The following is a 21,986-nucleotide window of genomic DNA, read 5'->3' on the forward strand; positions in this document are numbered from 1 at the left end:
GCAAGTCACACCTAGCATGGCAAACAAGGGACAACGGCTGTATATAATTATAAATGATAAATTTATAATGAGGACATTTATTTGCAAACACATTACCTCCATTCAAGAAGAGACAAATGTTGAGAGAATTGTGTAATTTAGTGTTCCCGCACAAAAAAAAAACACCATTAGATAAAATTACAAATTTTAGTATATATACACCTAGAACTTGCTTTTGGATCTGGAAAGTAGAGGTTGCTAACAGGATGGTGTTAAACATTTAAGAAGACCATTAACTTATGAAAAACAAGTTAGGTAGTTACACCAAACGCACAAAAAAGGCAATCCAATTCAAGTTCTGTAAAAACATTTATTAAATAAATCCTGCCTGATATACAATCAAAAAATGTCTATAGAACAGGTAGATAAACCTCTGAAAAAAAAAAAAACAATAAACACTTTCTGTTCACCAAACTGAAGAACAGTACATGAGACAACAATCCATAAACAGTGACATAAATCTAAGTAATAGGACCCCATAACAGGAACTCATAAGACTTACCAGAACAGGAGGAGTGCCCATAAATGCTTAAAATTACCTGAACCATAGGGCTGTATTGTGCATTTTATATCTCTCTTAAAAAAAAAAAAAAAACCAAAAAAACACCCAAAGCATCATGCATTGTCTTTTGTTTAAGCCCACAAGCTTTGGTTCACAGTGAGACAATGGACAATTAGCTTCGAGAGCAGATTATCGGAGCAAACTTCTATAGGCGAGGGAGGACAGATGGATGTTGTAGTGGTCTGGGAGCTGTTAATTGAGGAAACAGACACAGGTTAAAGAACAAACTGTAGGATAATACACTGATCATTCATGACATTAAATCTACCATCAGGTGAAGTGAATATCACTGATTATCTCATTACAATTGATAAATAAATAGTCAATTCCCAAAATTGCAGTGTTGGAAACAATTGGGAGAATCAGGAACTGAGAGACAATGACGAGGGCCAGATTGTGATGGAAAGATGAATGGGTCAGAGCACAGGCAAAACAGCAGGTCTTGCAGGGTGTTCCCAGTTTATAATGGTTAATGTTTATCAGAAGTGATAGAAGAAAGGACAAGTAGCAAACTGGCACCCGGAGCTGATTGATAGTTCTGGGGATCAAAGGCTGGCTCATCTGATCTAACAGAAAAGCTACTGGCCAAATCCTGTTAACGATTTCTATGACAGAAAGTTGTCAGCACACTCCGTGCATTACAGCTTGCTGCTTATGAAGCTACGTTCTGTAGCTGCAGCCCCAACAGAGAGCCCAAACCACCTACAATGAGCATGTACACATAAGAACTGGTCCATGAAGCAATGAAAGAAGGTGGCCTGGTCTGACAAACCACATTTTCTTTTACACAGAGAACAGCCGTGTGTGTGTGTGAGGTAGAGATTGCAGAATGCACTACGTGCAAACCTCCAGTACTGTGAGCAGGCAAGCCACCAGAGGTAGTGTGATGCTCTGGGCAATCCTCTGGTGAGGAACCTTTCATCCTGGCATTCGTGCAGATGTTACTTTGACATTTACAGATATTTAAACATTGTTCAGTACACTCCTTCAGGGAAGTGGTATTCCCTAATAACAGTGGCTTCTTTCTGCAGAATAATACTCCCCACCATACTGCAAATATTGTGGCCTACAAATTTGCCAGATCTCAATCTGATCAAGCATCTGTGGGATGTAGAGGCCCAAGAAGTTTGATCCATGGAGGACAAATTAGAGTACTTGGAGGATCTGCTGATAACATCTTGGTATCTCTCAGTATCACAGCACACGTTTAGAAGTTTTGTGAAGTCCATATCTTAACAAATTTGAGTTGTTTTGGTGCTACAGCGGGAACTTACATATTATTAGGCAGGAGGTTTAAATCTTTTGGTGTATAAAAAAATATAGAGAATACAGTGTAAGTGTATGATAATGTGCCATCCAGCTATTATTCCCATGGCTATTTGAAAAAGGACTAAAATCTATTTCCATCCCTTAAACAAAAGATCAACATATACTGTGCCTGATGTGACATCATTTCTACTAAGATATGGTGTCAAACAGCAATTAAAAAAAAAAAAAAAAAACATCTAATTCTGCACACCTGGCTGCCAAGTAGTAGAACAGGATAAATAGTGTAATCTAAGCAAGAAAGAAAAACGTGAGCTTGTGTGTGGGCTACCTGCGCCCCCAGTCTGGAGAGATAACGATTACGGAGGACAAATGAGGACAGGGGTTTAAAATGAACCTGCTCCTCCTGCTGCTTTTTGAAGATTTGCAGCCTCCGTGGCGCCCTGAAAGTGAAAGAGAGTGCAAGAGCAAGCGAGAGAAGAAAATAGAGACACACAAAATTGATAGAGAATCCAAAGCAAGATTTAAATATTACAAGAAAAAAAAAAGGAATTTGTACAAAAGACAAACAATGCAAAAAAAAAAAATAAAAATCACTTTATCTTTTATTTATTCTTCCAAACCTCAGAGGTTTAACAGTACAAAAATAAGACTCATTCAATTTCTCTAGATCAGACTTTTAACCACAAAAAGCTGTTCTGATCCAGACCCTCTTCCTGAGGCCATGACTTTCAGTGTGTACCATGAACATGACTTGATGAACCATGAACAGTGTGAACATCTAACATCAACTTTGCCAATGGGGAGCCAAACACCCTTTCAGAATCAAACATTTCTCAAAAGGTCTTTAATCAAACTCATTAGACAGTCCCTCCTGTATCAACTCATTTCCATATTAAATGATTAACAGCAAGATAAAAGCTCAATCCCAAGGGGACTTCTGACAAGTTTCAAAACAATCCATTATTAATTCCGCTCCTAGAGAACGCATAGAGGCTTGTCAGTGTTTTGGGCATTCATCATTATGCTACAAGGCAAAAAGTTGTTTGCTGGCAATGATTAGTGTGAAACCAAAAAGAGTTTTGATCCCAATTGCTGAATAATTTTAAGCATTAGGATGGGAAAGATGCTGTGTGATTTAAGAAGTACACTAAAATTTTTACTAATAGGCAAACTAGGTGATAAGTGCTCTGTACAAAAATCAGTTTCTATAGCAAACTTTTTTTAATAATAAAAAAAAAAAAAATCCCTTTACTGTTCCTTACTGCTATTGATTTCCCCTCGTTATTCCACTCCCCACACGCCTCCTTGGAATACACTATTTTCTTGGTAAGTAACCAAGTAAAATATATTTTTTTTGTTCCCCCAATTTCCTCCCTAATTAAGTCGTATCCAATTTCCACTCATCAGTAAAGGTCTCCCACATCAAGGCTATTAAGAAGTGGGCGAAGACCATCACGTTTCCTCCAAACCAGGTGACACCAGCTCACCACACTTTTTCGAGCTGCTCGCTCACACACCATTGGGGGCGGCGTAACACACTCTGAGGACAGCAGAGCTATCTGCTCCGTCTGCTTGTGTGAGCTCACAGAAGTCCATGATTGGCTGTAGAGCTGTGATTTATGTGAGAGCTCTGATTGAAGTGCCTCCCAGCCCACCCCACTGAGAGAGCTCAGCCAATCAGCTCTCTCTAGGCCCCCAGCTGCAAGAGGCTACAGCATGACCTGGGAATTAAACTAGCGATCTCCAAATAATAGGGTGAGCACCACTAAATAACCAGGATTAAGCGGTTTAAGATTGTCATTATATTATCTAATAAATGGGCTAATTTCATTATTCCTTTTGCTAGATAGTTAATAAAGCATAAAAAAATGTAAGTACAATGCATTTTCAACTAAGCAAAATTATAATCTCCCTTTGTGGTGCTGTGCGTGTAGCTGAGAGCAGAAAGTCCTATTAGGAGTGGGGTTGCGGGGGGTTATTTTCTTTTGTTGAATTCAGGAGACCTGGCTAAACATTTCGATACAAGTTACAAGGGTGGGGTCAGGCAAACAGTACGACCCGCATTAATCACCAAAGCTTTTGTGCTATGAAAATAACAAATCAATAATACACCAACAATAGACACAAGAAACAGGAGTAAATTCCTAAATTTACAAAACAACCCTGCAAAAGGTCCAAAAACTTTGACTTTTTTTAAATGCTGCTAAAATGCTAAAAAATCTTTTAGGTGCAAATTAAAAACTTTTTGTAAATTTACCATCGCATTTTTTCCAGTTATGATGGCAAATGCAAATTTCTCATTGATTAAATTATAATTCATAGAATATAAGTACTGTTGAATACTTAAAGTACTGTAACTGCATGCAATTAACAGGGGACTATTTTTTACTAAAAAGTCATTTCTAAAAACATGACATTAATGCACCGTAGGTTTAAGATTAAAAATAATGAGGTTTTTTTTTTTTTTAAGTTGCAAAAAAAAAAAAAAAAAAAAAAACACCTCCCTCATTTTCCGAGTGAGGTTATGTAAAAATTTGGAAGAGCTACAACATGGCCTCTCGTAGGGGGAGAGGTGCCAAAGTGCTGCGAAGCTGTGAACTGAAAGAATAAGCTACATCCCAGTAAGTTTCCCAGTGGGTGAAGATTCACCAGTGCAAAGGTCTGTGGAAAGGAACTGGCCCTAAATGATACCAAGAGTTAAAAAAAGAAAGTGGTGTATTCAGTGTCCATGCAGAAGTGCCAGATGCCCTGAGGTGGAGTTAAGAGAGTGGCAGGACGTCCTCTCTGGCATGACCCGACCAGACAAATCAGATCTGTCCTCCTCTCAGCCTGTACAATATCCCAATCGTACTTAATCGTACACAGCAGCGATGATTAAAAAGTCTTATCTAGGGGTAAGACCCCATTTGAGATGGCCCCCATGTACCCCTGTGTGGGAACAGACCCTGGTCAGTGTGATAAACAGAAATAAGTAGTGCAGAAATGCCCATTGGTGCGTGATTGACAGGCTGAGAAGTCCAGTGAGACAGATCACAGCAAGAAGGGTGAAGCCAGTGGACTGAACAGCTATCACCTGGAACACAGCACACAGGCTTTGTTAAAGAACAAAACACATCCGTTATACCAACTGGTTATTTACAGGGAGGTGAGGAAGTTGACATTTGTTAAAAAAGTATAAAATTATCAGTTTTCCTTAATTCTGTTTGCATGTGTTGTAGCCAGATCCAAGTTATTCTGTTAGGCGCCTCTTACTGTAAAAAGTTGCAAATACAGACTCTGAATATACATAACTTTGCATTATCTGAGCATAAAGATGGCACTATAGGTGAAATCAAAAGGTCAAGCTGTAATAAGGGGGGGGGGGGTAATGGTAAAAGTGAAATGGTCAAACCATAATGAACTCACTCTGACTTTTGGAGTTTGGCTCGGGCCGAGGCTGATAGGTTTAAATCTCCGCCTGGTTAAAAAGAAGTGTGAAATGTATAATGAATCAGATCATTCTGGTGAAGTAGGGGGTAACATTTAATTTTTATACAGTTTCCTGCTAAACAAACATACCTCGAGCAAAGTCCGCAATGTAAAGCAACACCACTGCTATCAGAGCCACTGTTGAAAGAGAAAATACAACATATTATATCTCAATGCACCATGCCCACTAGAAGTTTGCTCATTCGTTCGTTACATTTTCTAAAATCTGGCAATTTAATCATCAAGGTACTTTGTGTACTACACCAGCGTAATTTAATACATATTTAGAAATTCTGGCTTTACACACACAGTATATACTGTACACCCTGGCCCAAAAATAGTCACACACTCAAACATTTCATTAAATTACCTTTGATTACAGTTTAACAATCAGATTAATTAGATAAACTGAGTTACTCAAAAACGAGAGATCTTTATCTTAGTGCCTGCGATGCTTTAAAACCCGCGAGCAAGATTGACACCACAACGACCAATTAGCAAAACCAAATGTGTATTATACAAACAAACTTAACAAAAGGGTGCACAAAAAAACTAAAAAAGAAAACAATATTTACAAAATATATACAACTAATGTATGGTGTGAGTGAACTAGATGTCCAAAGACCTGGTTACTGGAACAGTATGTGTGTGAGGAGACATGAATCGGGCTCACCGGAAGGGTGGAAAAAAAACGGGAGCTCGATATCGGAGTACAAGTAATCCTGTGAAGCAGTAGAAGCTACAACAGCGCACAATGTGGTGGACAATCCATGTGTGAAAATGCTTTCCAGAACCACTGCTGCACAATTGGAGTCCAGGGCCTGTATTCACAAAGCTTCTTAGAATTTTCTCAAAAAGCTTCTATCTTAGCCTAAATAGTCCAGGCTGGGAGTCCTAGACTAAAAGTGATTTAGGAAACTTCTCTTTAGCAACTTTAAGTAAGGAAAATACAAAAACCATTATCTTAGTGAGGAGGTGTGGTCGACCCCATTGCTAAGGTTGATGCAGCAATTTAGGGACTGTGATTGGTTAATAAAATTTTTTTTTTTTTAAATCTGTAATGGTCTTAAAATGCGCTTTTTATGAATATAAAATACATGATAATAGAAATAGAAGAAATTGTATAATCATGAATACAGACTGCTTTAAGCAAAGTTTCTGTTATACGTAGTAGGTTAAATATTGAAAATAAATATAGAAAATAAATGAAGTTAATTAAAACATCAAATGTTGAAAATTTGTCTTTTTTTTTTGGAAACAACAAATTTTTACACCATAGTTACTATATTTAAGTTCTTACATTTATTACCATACAGATTTCATTACTTGTGATTTATTTCAGATTGATGGGAGCAAAATGGCTCACTTTTTATCAGTTTACATGATTGCAGGACAGTCTATAAGTTGCACTTTTGGATGGTATGTAGCCAACAATCCAAGAGAGATGGAAGAAAGTAAAAGAATAAAAAAAAAACAAATTGGACAAAAGAGCAGTGCTGACTTTTAGCTTTACGTTCAGCGTTCTTTTCACCATTTTGTCCTCTGCTATAAAGACTCTTAAGCCTCTTAAGTCCTCCTCTCTACTTTTTTTTTTTTTTTTACCTTAGGAGCTGTTTTTCTGGCTAAAATGTTTCGTGAATCATTTTTATCTTTACTAAGATTTAGTCCTAAATTTAAGGGGAAATTTTAAGAAAATGTCATAATTCTAACAATTTTCTTAAAATTTCATCACTAGGAGCAACTTTTAGGCTTAAGCTTTGTGAATACAGGCCCTGGTCATTTAGTACATTCCGGTGGTCAGCTCACTTCATTTTATCGCCACATAATTTTGCTAAGTCTAGCCTTGACCAACTGAAGCAACTCTAGATCATAACACTGGCTGCAGAGTCTTGTACAGTGGCTACTATGTATGATGAGTGCATCACTTTATGTGCTTCACTTCGTACCATGAAGCGCCCCTCACCATGGAATAGGCTCAAGCTTTTTTTAAGCCCGTTTTAGTAATTTCAAATCTCCTCAGTTGTTTTTTTTTGCTTGATTTAGTCCAATAATTTGACCCTTCTCAAATGGTGCCTTTTTTTTTGGGCCAGGCGGTGTACATGTTGACACAGCATTGTCACTCACCGCAGATGCATGCACAGAAGAAGACCTCCAGGAAGAGGTAACCCCTGCTGTCAAGAATGGCTCCTGCTGCCATAGAGATAAGTGCCAAACCTAGGTTCTGTATGGACTGCATACTGAGAGAGAAAAAGAGAATAATAGATAATAAAGTTGAACACGGTTTATATAATGCTAAACTATAAATTGAGCAGTTTTAATAATAATAATAATTATTATTATTATTAAGCACTGCATAAAATCAAAAGTCAAATGGAAAACTGGATTCTTACAATCCATATGCCGTTCCCAGTTGGTGTTCTGGCACTACAAAGGCCACCATTGGCCAGAGAGCACAGGCCAACAGCGAATAAGACACACCTAAGAGGACCTATGGAGGTCATAAGGATTTGATATTAGAATAAAAAGCAAAATAAAAATTAAATTTGCATCATTTTGTGCTCATTATTAAAGCTGCATTATTAAAACTCTGCAATTGCCTAATGTGCCATTCTGTGCCATTTGCCCAAAGGCTTTACCATAGCAAACCAGGGGTTCCAGAAGGTGAAAGCCAGCATCAAGTGAGCAAGCAGCGTGGCGACCACAGCGCACATAACCCATGCGATGTTCTTGCCCGTTTTATCCACCAAGAGACCCAACAAAGGGGAAGCTGGAGCCGAGATGATGTACACAATGCTGGGGGGGAGAAGAAAAGCCTCATAACAAAACACTGGTGTAAATAAAACACTGACAAAATATTAGCAATCCACCCTTAGACAATCTGTCTCACCATCACTTGTGACAAAACATCATGCGAGATTACCTGTTGATTGCTCTTGCCTGGCGTGGAGTGAAGTTAAACTTCTCAATGAAGAAAACCCTACAGGAGAGCAGTGGATAAACCAGTTACACAAATCAAGGAGGTACAAGAATGCACTTACTATGGTTAAACCATTATTCCTGATGCCAGATGCAATATCTGCATTTTAATTTGATTGAAAATTACAGATCATCAACAGTCACCCTTAAACAATTTAATTTTTTTTTGGTGAACGGCATGGTACTGCATAGGTAGTATAGATGCCATTGGGGGAAAGAAACAGGAATTTGGGTTTTCAGGTCTGCATTTGTCCGAAAGCCCAAAGAGATTAAGGAAATTGCTGAGACAGCCAGAAAAGATGTCTCAAAAAACCTTTTGCTACATTTGGCCCACACAACCTTCGTCATGCATTGTTTTCACATCATGCAGAAACTGAAGTTATGCTCCATCGATGCACCTTTATGGACTTGTACCACACATCAGATATGCATCTATTTTAATCAGTAATGCTCTGTTGCATTTCTTTTGGAACATGTTTCAAAAGGCTTCAAAAATGAGCTTGGTGCTAAACTCCAAATGGCACATCGATTAACCACTGTGGTGATCTTGAAAAATGATATTAAGGAGAGCATGAGAAGATGAGATTGGAGACTAGGATAAGCTTGTAAGATTTCCTCTTCCACCATGATGTGTATAAATAGAATTGTGCAAGTTAAATACAGAAATAAAGAAACATCATAACAATAGCAATATCCTTTTGATAGATGTTGGATCCTCTGGGACTCAATAGAATGCTGATGTGGCCAGGCACCACAGTGAAGTATATTAGTCTTGCATTTGACACTCGTTGGAAAAATGAACACTTCCTGACAACGGACAAGTTTGTCATAAGAATAAAAATACTCTACTAGCGGGGATCGAATAATGATATGTAGAAAAAGTCAACAGACTGTAGAGAAATGCATACACTTCAGATTTAGCCGTCAGCAAAGCAGCTTTACTGCCTGCCAAACTGACAAATCAGACTTGTTCTCCCTCCACAGCTGCCGTACATACAAACCTGAACCAATGTCCTTTTTTTAGGCACATCCTGTCTCAGAGTCCTAAATGATTAACAGCATTTCCCCAAAAGAATGCCTCGGCAGATCTGTTTGTCCATACTAAGGCCAGTAACATGGATTTTTTTTTTTTTATTCATTTGTACTATTGAGTTTTTGCAGCCCGAAGCCAGAATTCTGGATATTTATTTTTCTATTAAAGCAGGACATGCCTGTTAGATAAACGGTGAAGTTTATAAAAAATTATTTATTTATTTATTTACACAAGACTGTTATGCAATTTACCTTTGCTTTTGGGAGCGTAATGGTTCTATATTTGTCCATAAATATAAATCAATCACCATTTGGGCCATACATTTTTTTTAAACCCTAGATTTCAGCCACTATTCTAGGTCCCTATATATGGGACATTCAAGTCAAACCGGGACTAGTGATGAAATTTCTCAAGAGCGAAAGCATGAAAGCGATCGACATTTACAGAAGACGTTTAAAACGTTTGCACTATTCAGAAACCCAAGAAACATGTGCATGCATGAACGATGATCCCAGATGCTATGGCCCACAGCATAGTCATTTCTGTAGTCATTTCTGTAAACATTTAGTGAGTGGAACGCCTGATGCTGGAAAATCAACAGATAACTTGTCATCAGCTTGTGGAAGAGACGCATCCGACTGTGGGAACTGTACGCACAATCGTTCACAGACACCACCTGCACATTACAGGAACTTGTCTGGGAGTTAGTGCCACATCCCCGTACAGTCCCGACCTCGCTCCAAGCCATTTCCACATTTTTGTGCTATTATAGGAGTTTCGAGGCTTGAAGGCTCTGGCCTTGATACCTTGATGGCATACAAGCACAAGTGGAGCACTGGGACAAGTGTACTAAAGAGAGGAATTATATAAAGATTATATAGAGAAATAAAAGGTAGCTTTTACTCAGCTTATAACGGTGTTCTGTTATTATGCACAATCAAAAGTCCCGGTTTGTCTTGAACACCCCTTGTAGTTTAAAAAAACAGAACAAACTCTTTATTAAAAAATAAATAAATAAATTTTTTTTTTAACTGATTAAACATACTGTATGTTCACTAATATGTTCCCAGTTCATTTTATAACATAAAACATCTGATGTATTAACACTACTTGTGTGTGTGCGCTCACTCACTGTCCCAAGCCTATAAAGGGGAAGATGGCCACATAATATCCCACACAGACGATGAAGATCATCCACAGTTGGAAAGGGAAGTGCTTTACATCAGATAACTTGATCACTTCACCTACGAACACACAAATAACAATAATAAAAAGCCGAATCACTACCCTTTTCCAGTTTCAGCATTTAATGCCTGGTTAAGCCGTTATATTGACAGCATCATATAGAAGGAGGTATGAAAAGCTTTCAAGGTTGAAAGAAAGACTATAATTACGTCCCATATGGGTCCTAATCTTTACTACCAAGCTGCATGTAATACGGTCACAAAAAAGGCACTTGGATCAGCAGAATATATGTTGTTTATCAGTCCATTTCCAAGTGGTGCTCACACAGACAGGCAATCGAACAGCTTGATTTTTATAGCAAACCGAACATAAAAACACACACACACACACACAGTTAACTGACCGGTCTTTCCCTGCTCCTTGTTGAGTATCCTCTCGGCCCGCTTGTCAAAGTAGGCCAATACCAGAGCGCACACGAGAGATAAGACACATGTCGAGGCAGCTGAAAAACAAGTTACACACAAACACACTTCAGTTCCTCCTATACCATTTGCTGAACAGCCACAAATTCCACCACACTTAGTTTCCATGATGGATATTTACATGCATTCGTGTTCGCGACAGGGAGTTTCTGTGTGCTGAGTAAAACACAAATTGTTATTTGAACACACCACGTTCCTGTTTCTTCGGCAAGTGCCTGTACGTATGGAGTAGTTTTCTGTAGGTGATTAAAGTGCATGATGAAAAATCATTGAAAATTAAACTGCTTAAATGATTAAAAAAGGGAAACTTCAACTTTACAAAATGAATTCCTAAGCAGAAAGGGGAAAACGTCTGAGCTGTGCATTATCTGGATTACAGCAGCATGAGATGGAAGGGTAATAGAGCAGAAGTGAAACCGGAAACTTAATGACGCGTCAGTTCTCAGGCTCCGGTTTCTTTTCTTTTTGCATATAGTAATGAGAAATGGCTTTACATTTCAAACAAGCCCTCACTGACAGTGTAACAAGAGACTCAAGATTTAAAGATCGAGTATGAAATGACACGAGGGTTTGATGGAGCGTCAAATGGCAACACTCTAGCGAGTGCAAAGAGTTGGTCCTGATTTAACAATAGAACAATATTGAAGATATCAAAGCTAGAAAACGATATACACACACTCAAAGAGAGTACACCCCTCTAATTTCAGCAAACATTTTAGCACATCATCGAAAATAGACAAAAGGACAATACTATAGATATGAAACTTGAATACATTTTAGAGTAGACAATATACAGCTTGTATAACAGTATAGATTTACTGACCCCTGAAAATAACTCAACATACAGCCATTATTGTCAAAATACCTGGCAACAAAAGCGAGTACACTCCAAAGTAATAACAGCTGCACATCTTTAACTATGCAAAGTTACATGTCCCACTCATCGTTCATGTGTTTGTCAGTGGACGAGTATGTCTCCAGACCTGAACCCTATTGAACACCTGTAGGGCGTCCTCAAGTGGAAGGTGGCGAAGCGCCATGTGTCTAACATCCAGTAGCTCCGTGATATCATTATGGATGAGTGGAAAAGAATCCCAGTAACAACGCGTGCAGCTCTGGTGAGTTCCACGCCCAGGAGGTTTAAGTCCGTACTAGATACTGATGGTGCTCACACAAATCATTGACACTTTAGACACAGTACTCATTTCCGTTGCCAGTTATTCAGACGCTAAAGTCTGCATGCTCAGTTATTGTTAGAGGACAGTAAATTCTGTACTGATATACAAGCTACACATTGACTAGTCTACAATATATACAATTCCCATTTCTATAGTATTGTCCCTTGAAAGCATATAAAAAAGTGGTTGCTGAAATGTGAGGTACTGTAGAATTATATGGTTATACCACCCAACTATATTTTCGATTCTAGGCGTTTGCCCTAATTTGGACACATTTGGCAGCCAACAAGTCATCAGCATGTATAGGAACACCTTCTACCACATGAAGCTTATTTAGAGCACGGCGAGAGTGGGCAAAGCTTTCATCAAAGCAAAAAGTGTCAACTTTAAAGAATTTAACATTCAAGACGTTTTGCTTTTTGCATGTTTCCATGTGTTATTGCATAGCCTTGATGCCTTCAAGATTCTTCTTCTATGTGGAAAAAACATAATACAGTAAAAACTTGATTGAGTATTGATTGAGTAGGTGAGTTTTTGTGTGGTACTATAATATGCTTAAGAGTATGATATCTACATTAGGTTTCTATACCCAAATCAATATCTAAAGATACAGTATATAGATAGTGTAGACAGATGGACAGACAGACAGATTTCAATATATATTTAAATTTTGTAGGTTAAAACTTCAAACGGGAAATTTCAATATAAATAACCATAATATATTCAACCAAGAGGGAACAATTAAGTTAGATAAAAGTTTTGTTGCTACATCCATGAGTTCTACAAAAACGCTTTTAATCAGTGGTGTACACTCTTGCATTGTAAAAGAGTCAGAAAATTGCTTCATTATACCCCATTAGACTTTTGCTTGACTTTGAAAGTTGCATTATTACCGATCATGAGTGCAGCTCCGAGAGTAAAGTGACCCGTCTGCCCCACTACATCCTTCATTTGATCATACACCCAGCACATGATGTTCATGTTTACTGTACTGCCCTGGAAGAAATCAAACATACACAAACAAGATTAACACACTATTCAGAGAACAAATAACTCTTAAAGTAAATAAAGCAAATCACCCTTATTAGTCAATCTAATTAAGTGTCCTAGTTTTTATTCATTCATTTATTTATTATTGTAATATTTGCGTATTAAGTACATACAGGGCTTAATTGGTCTCAAAATAATAGGTGTAATTTTCTCCCTAATTTAGTTGTGTCCACTTCCTCCCCGTCACTAGGGGGCTCCCACATTAAGGCTACTACTACCACTCAGTCGGGAGGGCTGAAGACTATCCTGTGTTTCCTCCGAACCGCGTGACGACAGCCGACCGCATCTTTTCGAACTGCTTGCTCACGCACCGTTGGGGCGGAGTAACACACTCGGAGGAAAGCGCTAGCCGCTTCTTCCGCGTGCGCGATCTCACAGACGCCCCTGATTGGCTGTAGAGCCGCGATTAATGTGGGAGCGCAAGTGCCTCTCATCCCTCCCCCCTGAGAGAGCTCGGCCAATCAGCTCTCTGTGCCTCCGGCTGTGAGAGAAAAACAGCATCATCCGGGGTTCGAACCAGCGATCTTTGGATGATGGGGCGAGCACATTACCACTGCGCCACTCACAGAATTAAAACATCCAAGTTACAGCCTAACAACTGTCTTGTACACTTTTTTTTAATCCTGAGGCCCAAAGGCCACTCCTGCACCATGTCTCACCACTCTCGCCATGCTGAGCTGCAGGCCGAATACCAGGTTAAGCTCCTTCCCTTTAAACCAATTCACTGCATATGTGTTCTGTGCCACAGCCAAAGACTCTCCTCCGATGCTGCATATTGAGGAAAATGTGTTTACAATGATTCAGTCATAATTACTTAAAAAAAGTCAAAATTTAAATATTTCCTACGCGTAATAAGACCTTACCCGAAAACAAAGCGCCCAAACTCCATCACCCAGAAATGGTTGACTAAAGCGCCTATGGCAAATATGACCTGCAAAAAAAATACAATTAATAAAAATAATAATCATGAATAAATAAATGATTGTGTACCTGTACAGATATGATTATAACAGTAAAATGTTATGGTACAGAACAAAAAGTGCAAACAAGGCTGTGTTGTAACATATGGCTCAATACAAACAAGTAACAAATTAAAAGAGAAAAAAATAAACAAACATTTTCCTCGTTATGGTGTGTGGGGATTTTTATTTTGAGCATGGCTCCTTAGAGAAACGTTGTCAGCGCAGAAGAACAATGCAGTTCTTCTGACTAATCAGCTTTTTTCCTCCTGTGATGAAACATTTCTATTTTGATGAGAGTGGTCTCTCTCAGAGTAAATCCACCCCCATCTCAAAGGATTGCGGCTTCACAGAATTTTTTGACGAGACTGAAAATTGCAACAACACTAAGGCGCAACACAGTACAAGACACTTAAGGTTATCTTTCCCCTTTCCCATTTAAGCAAATCTTTTGCATTTCCACTCCATACAGTAGTCTTTAAAGCATGCCTTTAAAAAGAATTATGGATGAGTATCTACCTGTCCGACGCACACGAAGAGCGAAAAGATGATCGTCCCCAGCCTAGAAAGAGCAAGAGCGTCAAACGTGCTGGCATAAAAACTCTTACAGGTTTAAAATCATCACAGAAAGGTAACTAGGTGGTCAAGTAGCACAGAATCACGTAGAGATACAATGTCTGGTCTCCCAAAAAAAGTTGTGCACACTAATTTCGTCAGACTGTCTTTAGCTTTAATTACAGCAAGATAAAAATGATCCATTCCATCAAGGAAAAACAAATCCAATGATATGATCATTCTGATAATCTGCCTTGCAGGTTTTATTCCTTCTTTTTTTAACGCCATGTCAACTTCTATGGCTATATTCTTGGCGAGAGTCAATTTTGTTATTAAATATTAAACTAGAGATGATGTTTAAAGATGTTTTTTCTAAGAACTTTAAAACTACTGTACATTTGGGTTAAAAGTGTCAACAGAATAAAACAAGTTAAGGAGATAGAGTCAAATAAAATATGTTTGATGGACAGATGGGTTCTGCATGATAAACATTGTGGTGGATTTTTGTGTAGCTTTTGAGCGTCCTATCCTGCATCTTGTATAAGTCAATTGATCCCAACAATTTATGAAGGAAATGTACGTCTTGATCCAACATCAGGATCCATTTCATATAGTTTATTATTTAGGCATTGGTCCTTACAGATTTTAACACTGCATTGATCAGATCTAAACCCTATTCCAACAACTTAAGCAAGCTCTTTGGTTGTTTTTATTTGAACCACATGTTAAGTCTTCCAATATGGTTCGTTAAGAAACAAGAAGCTACTGACTACATCAGGTAGAATTTTAAAAATAAATGTGCCAGTTAAAACATATGAATTATTCAAATCCAATCAAAGCCTCTTAGGCATTTGCTCATTTCAATCAAGACAGACTTTTTTTTTTTTTGGGCCAGGCAGCATACATATCTGATGAAACTGAAATTTCAGCACATTGATGAAAAGTAAAAAAATAAATATTTTTTTTTTCCCAACGTATGCATCACTCTTTCTTCTGCTGCGACATTTAGCTCAATGAATTCGGAATTTCAGATCAAATTTTTTTTCCTTAAACATACACTTGTTGGATTCAGACAACCTGCCATTTTAAAACATGTGAAATTAAATACAAATAAATGGAACTCACCTGATGCCAAACACCCTGTCCAACAAAAAGCCTCCCACAAAACAAAGAACTACATTGGGCCATGAGTACCAGGCATAAAGCTGCATGAATTTGGAGGTATTTAGCTGCATATCCTATTAAGACAAACGTAAAAGTGGAGAGAAAAAGAGAGAGATAGAGAAAGAAAGAATTACGTCATTGTGCAGCCAGAATTAATTTTTTTGTTACAAATTTAAGCCCTTAAACCATAAAAAAATATTGTCATCGAAACTATAGTTTTATTCAGCAGCTTCACAACTAAGTTAATCACGAGTTATTAATCAGTTCATGTATGTGACGGCCAACTTATTTTCGGTTTGAAACCATTCACTTCAAAATCATGGGTCAATCATATTTTGTAGCATTTATATGCCACACTACAAAATAACTACAAATATGAAAGTTTAATATTTACTTAGCAAATAATTTACTTCTAGCACATGGGGCACCAGTGTGTGAATAGTTTAGAGTGCGCCACCTGTAGGATTGTAAATAAATGTTTGCTTTTCATCTTGATCGGCCGTGACCACCCAGACCACTCAAAGATTTTAGAGTTATTTGAGGCCGTGTAAAAGAAAAAAAAAAAAAAAAAAAGTCAATTCAATTCACTGGCTGGCTGATTGATCGTTGCATCTCTATTATAACTGTAATAAATCATTTAAAAATCGATTTTGGAGTGAAACACAACTCTGCACATAAAAGAATATCGATTCATATGTTAATTTCTCTATGACCAAGTGCTAATTATTTATTTTAATCATACTGCATATTCACTATGAATTACAGATATTGTTCTGTGATCACAGACAAAAACAGACACTATTTGCTATTTGCATTGAAATGACAAACACTGCAGAAGCCGTAGAGGTCAAGTACCTTTTTTCTCATTTCATTCTCTGCCCTTCTGCATGTTTATACTTTCAAGTGAAACAGGAATTCATGGTTAACCATGAACCATAAGAGACCATAAACGAAAGACTGGCTTTAAAAACGGGAAAATTGGTAATTCTTCTTAAGAACTTTGCAGCAGTGGTAGAAACTAGACCATACATGTGACATGGGAACTTCTTATCCCTTTTTATCTTATATTTAAATACATGGATAGTGAGGATGGATTATATACTGTACAGTTATAGCACAGCACTGCACAGAAACCAACTTACACCGAGAGCTGTATGGCTGACACTCTGCATGAAAAGTTTCTTTTTGAATGTGCATTTGTTGATACGGTGAGGTTTTGTGTAAGAAGATGCTTATTTAGCACTTTCGGAAGGATTCTTCAATGTCAGCGCTTTGTAACAGTCCGAGCTAAAGCTGTTCCGGCTTCTTGGTAAGATGACAAGCTGCATTTTTTGCCTCATTACCCTCACAAAAGGGGGAAGAGACAGGCTGGTAAGGGGATGGCTGAAGGTCATGGCTGCTATAATTTACATGATACTTGGAATCTATTTCACATGCGTGAAAACGTGAAAAGTATTGTGGAACTTTAAACTGAGAAACAGTATGAGGTCATTTTTAAATTAATAAGCCAAATGTTTGTTGTAAAATTTTCTGCTGTGACAGAAAAATAATCCACGCTGTACCACTGCCTCTGTGCACAAAGCTCCATGAAGACATGAGTTGGGAACCAATGAAGAAGTACAACTGTCTGAATGGGCATACTTCCTCACTGCCACATTACAGGATCTACAGTAGTAGCTATAACAGCAACAAAAGACGACCCATCTCCATATTAATGTTCATGGTTTTTGAAATGCTCAATAGTCAGGCGTCTATAGACAATTGGCCATATCCATCCATCCATCCATCCTTCTAGGAACCTCTGTAGTTCAAATAGGGACCACGGAGGTCAGTGGTGACCATGTCTGTTTATTCCCATCTTGTACGGCTGTGGTAGGACCTCTGGTCAACATTCGCACATGTACGGGCAATTTTATTTGGCCATATAGTATACAATTTATGTGAACCAGTAATAATTTTAATAATCTTCCCAAAAAAACAATCATTATGATTACATATTACCAAACTTAATTTATAGCCTTAGCCTATTAGATCCAGCAGTGCTCCTGGGAGGGTCATTTAAGCTCTTAGTTACAGCACCACTACCTGCATACTTTACCTTCTACATAGACAGACCTGTTTCCGTATGAAGGTAATCCATGTGTATATTAAACCCGAGTTAATTTATTAGATTATGCAAGATACCTTTAGTAACAAAAAAAGTCTATTTTATCATTAAGCAATTTCACACTCAAGTCATGCTGTTGAGCTTGAATATTTGCGCGGCTGTGGTGAAATGCAGGCATGAGGGCGAAGCTTCTCATCTTCTATCTTAGCCACGCTGATATTTAGCACAACCCACACTCAAATGCTCACACACAGTCAAACGATGGGAAAACACGCAATCAGCCTACAGTGCATGACTTTGATGACGAGCTGCATTTTTGCCTCATTACCTGAACAAAAGGGGAAGAACACTGAGAGAACGTGAAACCCAAGAGGCCACCTCTGTGTTATGTGCATGTCAAAATCAATGTTCAAACGTTTTTTTGGTAGAATCAGATAGCACACATGAGTTTAACAAAACTCCTAGTTGTTTTGCTCAATAGTGTAACTTTAAGTGATTCATATAGTTCTAAGATTGTATGACAAATCCAGGTATTTAAATATAATGTTTCAAAAGATGTTCATTCATTTATTCCTTCATCTTCTACACCACTTATAAGGGGTCATGGGGAACCTGGGGCCAATCTTGGGAGACCTTGGGAGCCTAATCCATCGCAGGGTAAACACAAATACTATGGGCAATTTGGGAAGAATGATTATGACTAATCTGCATGTCTTTGGTCTGTGGGTAAAAAACACAGAGAACCTGGAGAGCTGGAGAACCTGGAGGAAACCCACCAAGCACGGGTAGAACATGCACACAGACCATGAGGCAAAAAACTAACCCTTGTAGATGTAAGGTGAAAGTGCTAACCACTACACCACTGTGCCACCGTCAAAAGATGTTAAGACTTCTTCTAAGACAAGTTTTTATTTTATTTTGTAGATATTGAAAAATATTTGTCCAAACCTACAGTGATATTGTATCCAAATACATAAACTTCAATATGGAGTCGGTTCCCCTTTTGCAGCTAGAACAGCTTCCACTCTTCTTGGAAGGCTGGCTACAAGATATTGGAGTGTTTGTGTGGGAATTTGCACCCATTGCATTCTGTAGAGAACTTATGAGGTCAAGGGACTGATGTTGGACGAGCTCACAATCTCCATTCCGGTTCATCCCAAAGGTGCTCGATGGGGTTGAGGTTCAGGGCTCTGTGCTCGGACCGGTCACGTTCTTCCACACCGAACTCATCAAAACCACGTCTTTATAGTTCTTGCTTTGTACACTGGGGCACAGTCATGTTGGAATGGAAACGGGTCTTCACCAAACTGTGTCCAAGATGTCTTGATGTTATTAAAACACCTGAATTCAATAATTACCAGGTTTTTAGGCAAATAGGTTTATTTGTATAGTGTATGTCATGTTTGGAACGAACTTTCTAAACATGTCAGATCCTGGACAATCAGATCCCCCTGTTTAAGTTCAAGGCAGTAAATCAATGTCTAGTTAGAGCTTAAAATCAATCACTATCTTAAAGGAGGATTTGATATTTTCCTTTCCTAGGAAAGCTTGAGAAATGAATTACATCACATGAGCAGATAACAAACAAACAACAATAACAATAACAACAACAGCCCACTCTAACCTGGATGACTTGTTTCTGAAGGGCAGCAGGGTTGTCATAACAGAAGTAGCTTCCTAAAAGCGATGAAACACAGAATGATGATCAGAAAGTCTCCATGTTAAACACTACAGCTCTGTTATTTAGGAACAAGGCTGAGAGTTACGTTACTCACCGAATCCCAGGAAACACATAAAAACAAGCACGACAATCCGGTGGAGTAAATGATTCGGGTCACAAAACGGAGACAAGCGTCTGCTGTTTCCATCGTCGTCTTCATTCTCATCTACAAGCCCGCGGATTTCCGCCCTGTTCGCCATTTCGCTGCGTTTTAACCGAAAGCGCGTGCAGCCGCTAATATAGACCCGACAAAAGAATATCAAGGTCATGTGACTACAGGGAGTCACGTGATCACATGAACACGCGCTTCTTTTTTTCCCCCCTTCCCCAACCCGGAAATTGTTTCAATAAACACAGCAGAGCAGACAAGTGACACTGTTTTATATGCATTTGAGATTCCAGAATGTTCTCATATGAGACATGGCATTTTCTACCAACTTTATCCTTGTACCATCCTCATACAGTATAAGGACTGTTAGGTTTAATTCTTTTTGCCAGACTTCTTCCTGGTTGAAGACATTGATAAAAATGTATAGTTTCTACTGACTGTTTAATTCACAGCTGATAACTATACATGTTTATCAATGTGTTTGTGTTTCCACTGGATTGGTGGCAAAATATTAGGAAATTGCACAAAATGTACGCAAAACCACAGCAGGATTTTAAATCTACTGTCAGTTCATCAACGGGAAAGAGAGGATATTGAAAAGTTTATGTTTACGCCACAGTTGTACTTCTGTTGTCATCAGCGCTACCTGTTCAGTAATCAGAAAGTAAATCACAGATGAGAAATCAAAAAGTAGAATGAATTAAAGGATTTTTTTCTTAAAATTCACTTATACCACTTCAGCACTGTTATATCAGCGGTGAACATAACACATTATAGTACATACACATTAAGTGATCCCAGTAAAAATGGTTTCATCTGCACGCGCTGACTGAGGGCAAGAATTTTTTTATTTATCCCGTTACACTAGAACCCTGCCATGCATAGAATTTATTATAAGAATTTGCTATTTAGGCCAAATCTTTCAAATTGGTCGCTGGGAAGAATGTGCAGCAGGTTAGAGTGATTAAAGATAGAGATGGAAATGTACTGACAGATGCCAGGAGGGTGATGGGAAGATGGAAGGAGTATTTTAAAGAGTTGATGAATGAGGAAAATGAAAGAGAACAAAGAGTAGAAGAGGTGACTGTTGTGGAGCAGGAAGTAGCAAATATTAGTAAAAGTGAGGTGAGAAGGGCGTTGAAGAGGATGAAGAGTGGAAAGGCTGTTGGTCCTAAAGACATACCTGTAGAGGTATGGAAGTGCTGCAGCAATTGCTGTATGCTGTTGTGAGCAGCAATTTGGTTTCATGCCTAGAAAGAGTACAGCAGATGCAGTATTTGCTTTGAGGATGCTGATGGAGAAGTACAGAGAAGGTAATAAAGAGTTGCATTGTGTCTTTGTAGATCTAGAGAAGGCGTATGACAGGGTGCCGAGAGAGGAGCTGTGGTGTTGTATGAGGAAGTGGCAGATAAGTATGTTAAAGTGGTGCAGGACATGTATGAGAGCTGTAAGACAGTGGTGAGATGTGCTGTAAGTGTGACAGAAGAGTTCAAGGTGGAGGTGGGTCTGCATCAAGGATCGGCTCTGAGCCCCTTTTTGTTTGCTCTGGTGATGGACAGGATGACAGATAAGGTTAGACAGGAGTTGCCATGGACTATGATGTTTGCAGATGACATTGTGCTTGGTAGCAAGACCAGAGAACAGGTGGAAGAAAATTTGGAGAGGTGGAGGTATGGAGGATGAAGGTTAGCCGCAGTAAGACGGAATACATGTGTGTAAATGAGAGGAACCCAAGAGGAACGGTGAGGATACAGGGAGCAGAGGTAAAGAAGGTGCAGGACTTTAAGTACTTAAGGTCAACAGTCCAGAGCAACGGAGAGTGTGAAAAGGAGGTGAAGAGGTGGGTACAGGCAGGTTGGAATGGGTGGAGAAAAGTTGCAAGTGTGTTGTGCGATAAAAGAGTATCAGCGAAAATGAAAGGAAAGGTGTACAGGACAGTGGTGAGACCAGCGATGCTCTATGGCTTAGAGACAGTGGCACTGAAGAAAAGACAGGAGGCAGAGTTGGAGGTAGCAGAGCTGAAGATGTTGAGGTTCTCCTTGGGAGTGACAAGGATGGATAGGATCAAGAATTCATCAGAGGGACAACCCATGTTACAGTAGATGTTTTGGAGATAAAGTCAGAGAGGCC

The 21,986-nt window shown here is 38.7% G+C and overlaps 1 protein-coding gene across 2 annotated transcripts; it reads right to left on the reverse strand.

Annotated features, from left to right (window-relative positions):
* Positions 1 to 329: 329 nt before the first annotated feature.
* mfsd1 (major facilitator superfamily domain containing 1) lies at positions 330 to 19,996 on the reverse strand. 2 transcript variants are annotated; one of them, XM_053486906.1, is made up of 17 exons: positions 19,803 to 19,996; positions 19,652 to 19,704; positions 15,882 to 15,994; positions 14,721 to 14,763; positions 14,106 to 14,173; positions 13,902 to 14,010; positions 13,086 to 13,188; positions 10,936 to 11,034; positions 10,480 to 10,591; positions 8,259 to 8,315; positions 7,975 to 8,131; positions 7,729 to 7,826; positions 7,463 to 7,575; positions 5,429 to 5,476; positions 5,276 to 5,327; positions 2,199 to 2,310; positions 330 to 790 (listed from the first exon to the last, which is right to left on the reverse strand). In XM_053486906.1, the coding sequence occupies exons 1-17, from the start codon at positions 19,945 to 19,947 to the stop codon at positions 731 to 733; spliced, it is 1,542 nt and encodes a 513-aa protein (XP_053342881.1). In that variant the 5' UTR covers positions 19,948 to 19,996; the 3' UTR covers positions 330 to 730. The 2 variants fall into 2 exon arrangements, with proteins under 2 accessions (XP_053342881.1, XP_053342883.1); XM_053486908.1 differs by lacking the exons at positions 330 to 790; positions 2,199 to 2,310 and adding an exon at positions 4,334 to 4,943.
* Positions 19,997 to 21,986: the final 1,990 nt, after the last annotated feature.

Source organism: Clarias gariepinus, chromosome 25 (genome assembly GCF_024256425.1).
Source record: "Clarias gariepinus isolate MV-2021 ecotype Netherlands chromosome 25, CGAR_prim_01v2, whole genome shotgun sequence".
NCBI classification, from domain to species: Eukaryota; Metazoa; Chordata; class Actinopteri; order Siluriformes; family Clariidae; genus Clarias; species Clarias gariepinus.

What these genes read in the sequence shown, in the direction of transcription:
- mfsd1 (XM_053486906.1), bottom strand. Translation starts at nt 19,947, where the DNA reads ATGGCGAACAGGGCGGAAATCCGCGGGCTTGTAGATGAGAATGAAGAC. An exon ending in CGGAGCTGCACTCATGATCG is followed by an intron (nt 11,035 to 13,085) that starts GTAATAATGCAA and finishes CTTGTTTTTCAG; the next exon opens with CTGCCTCGACATGTGTCTTA. An exon ending in CTGGGAACGGCATATGGATT is followed by an intron (nt 7,576 to 7,728) that starts GTAAGAATCCAG and finishes TTTCTCTCTCAG; the next exon opens with TATGCAGTCCATACAGAACC.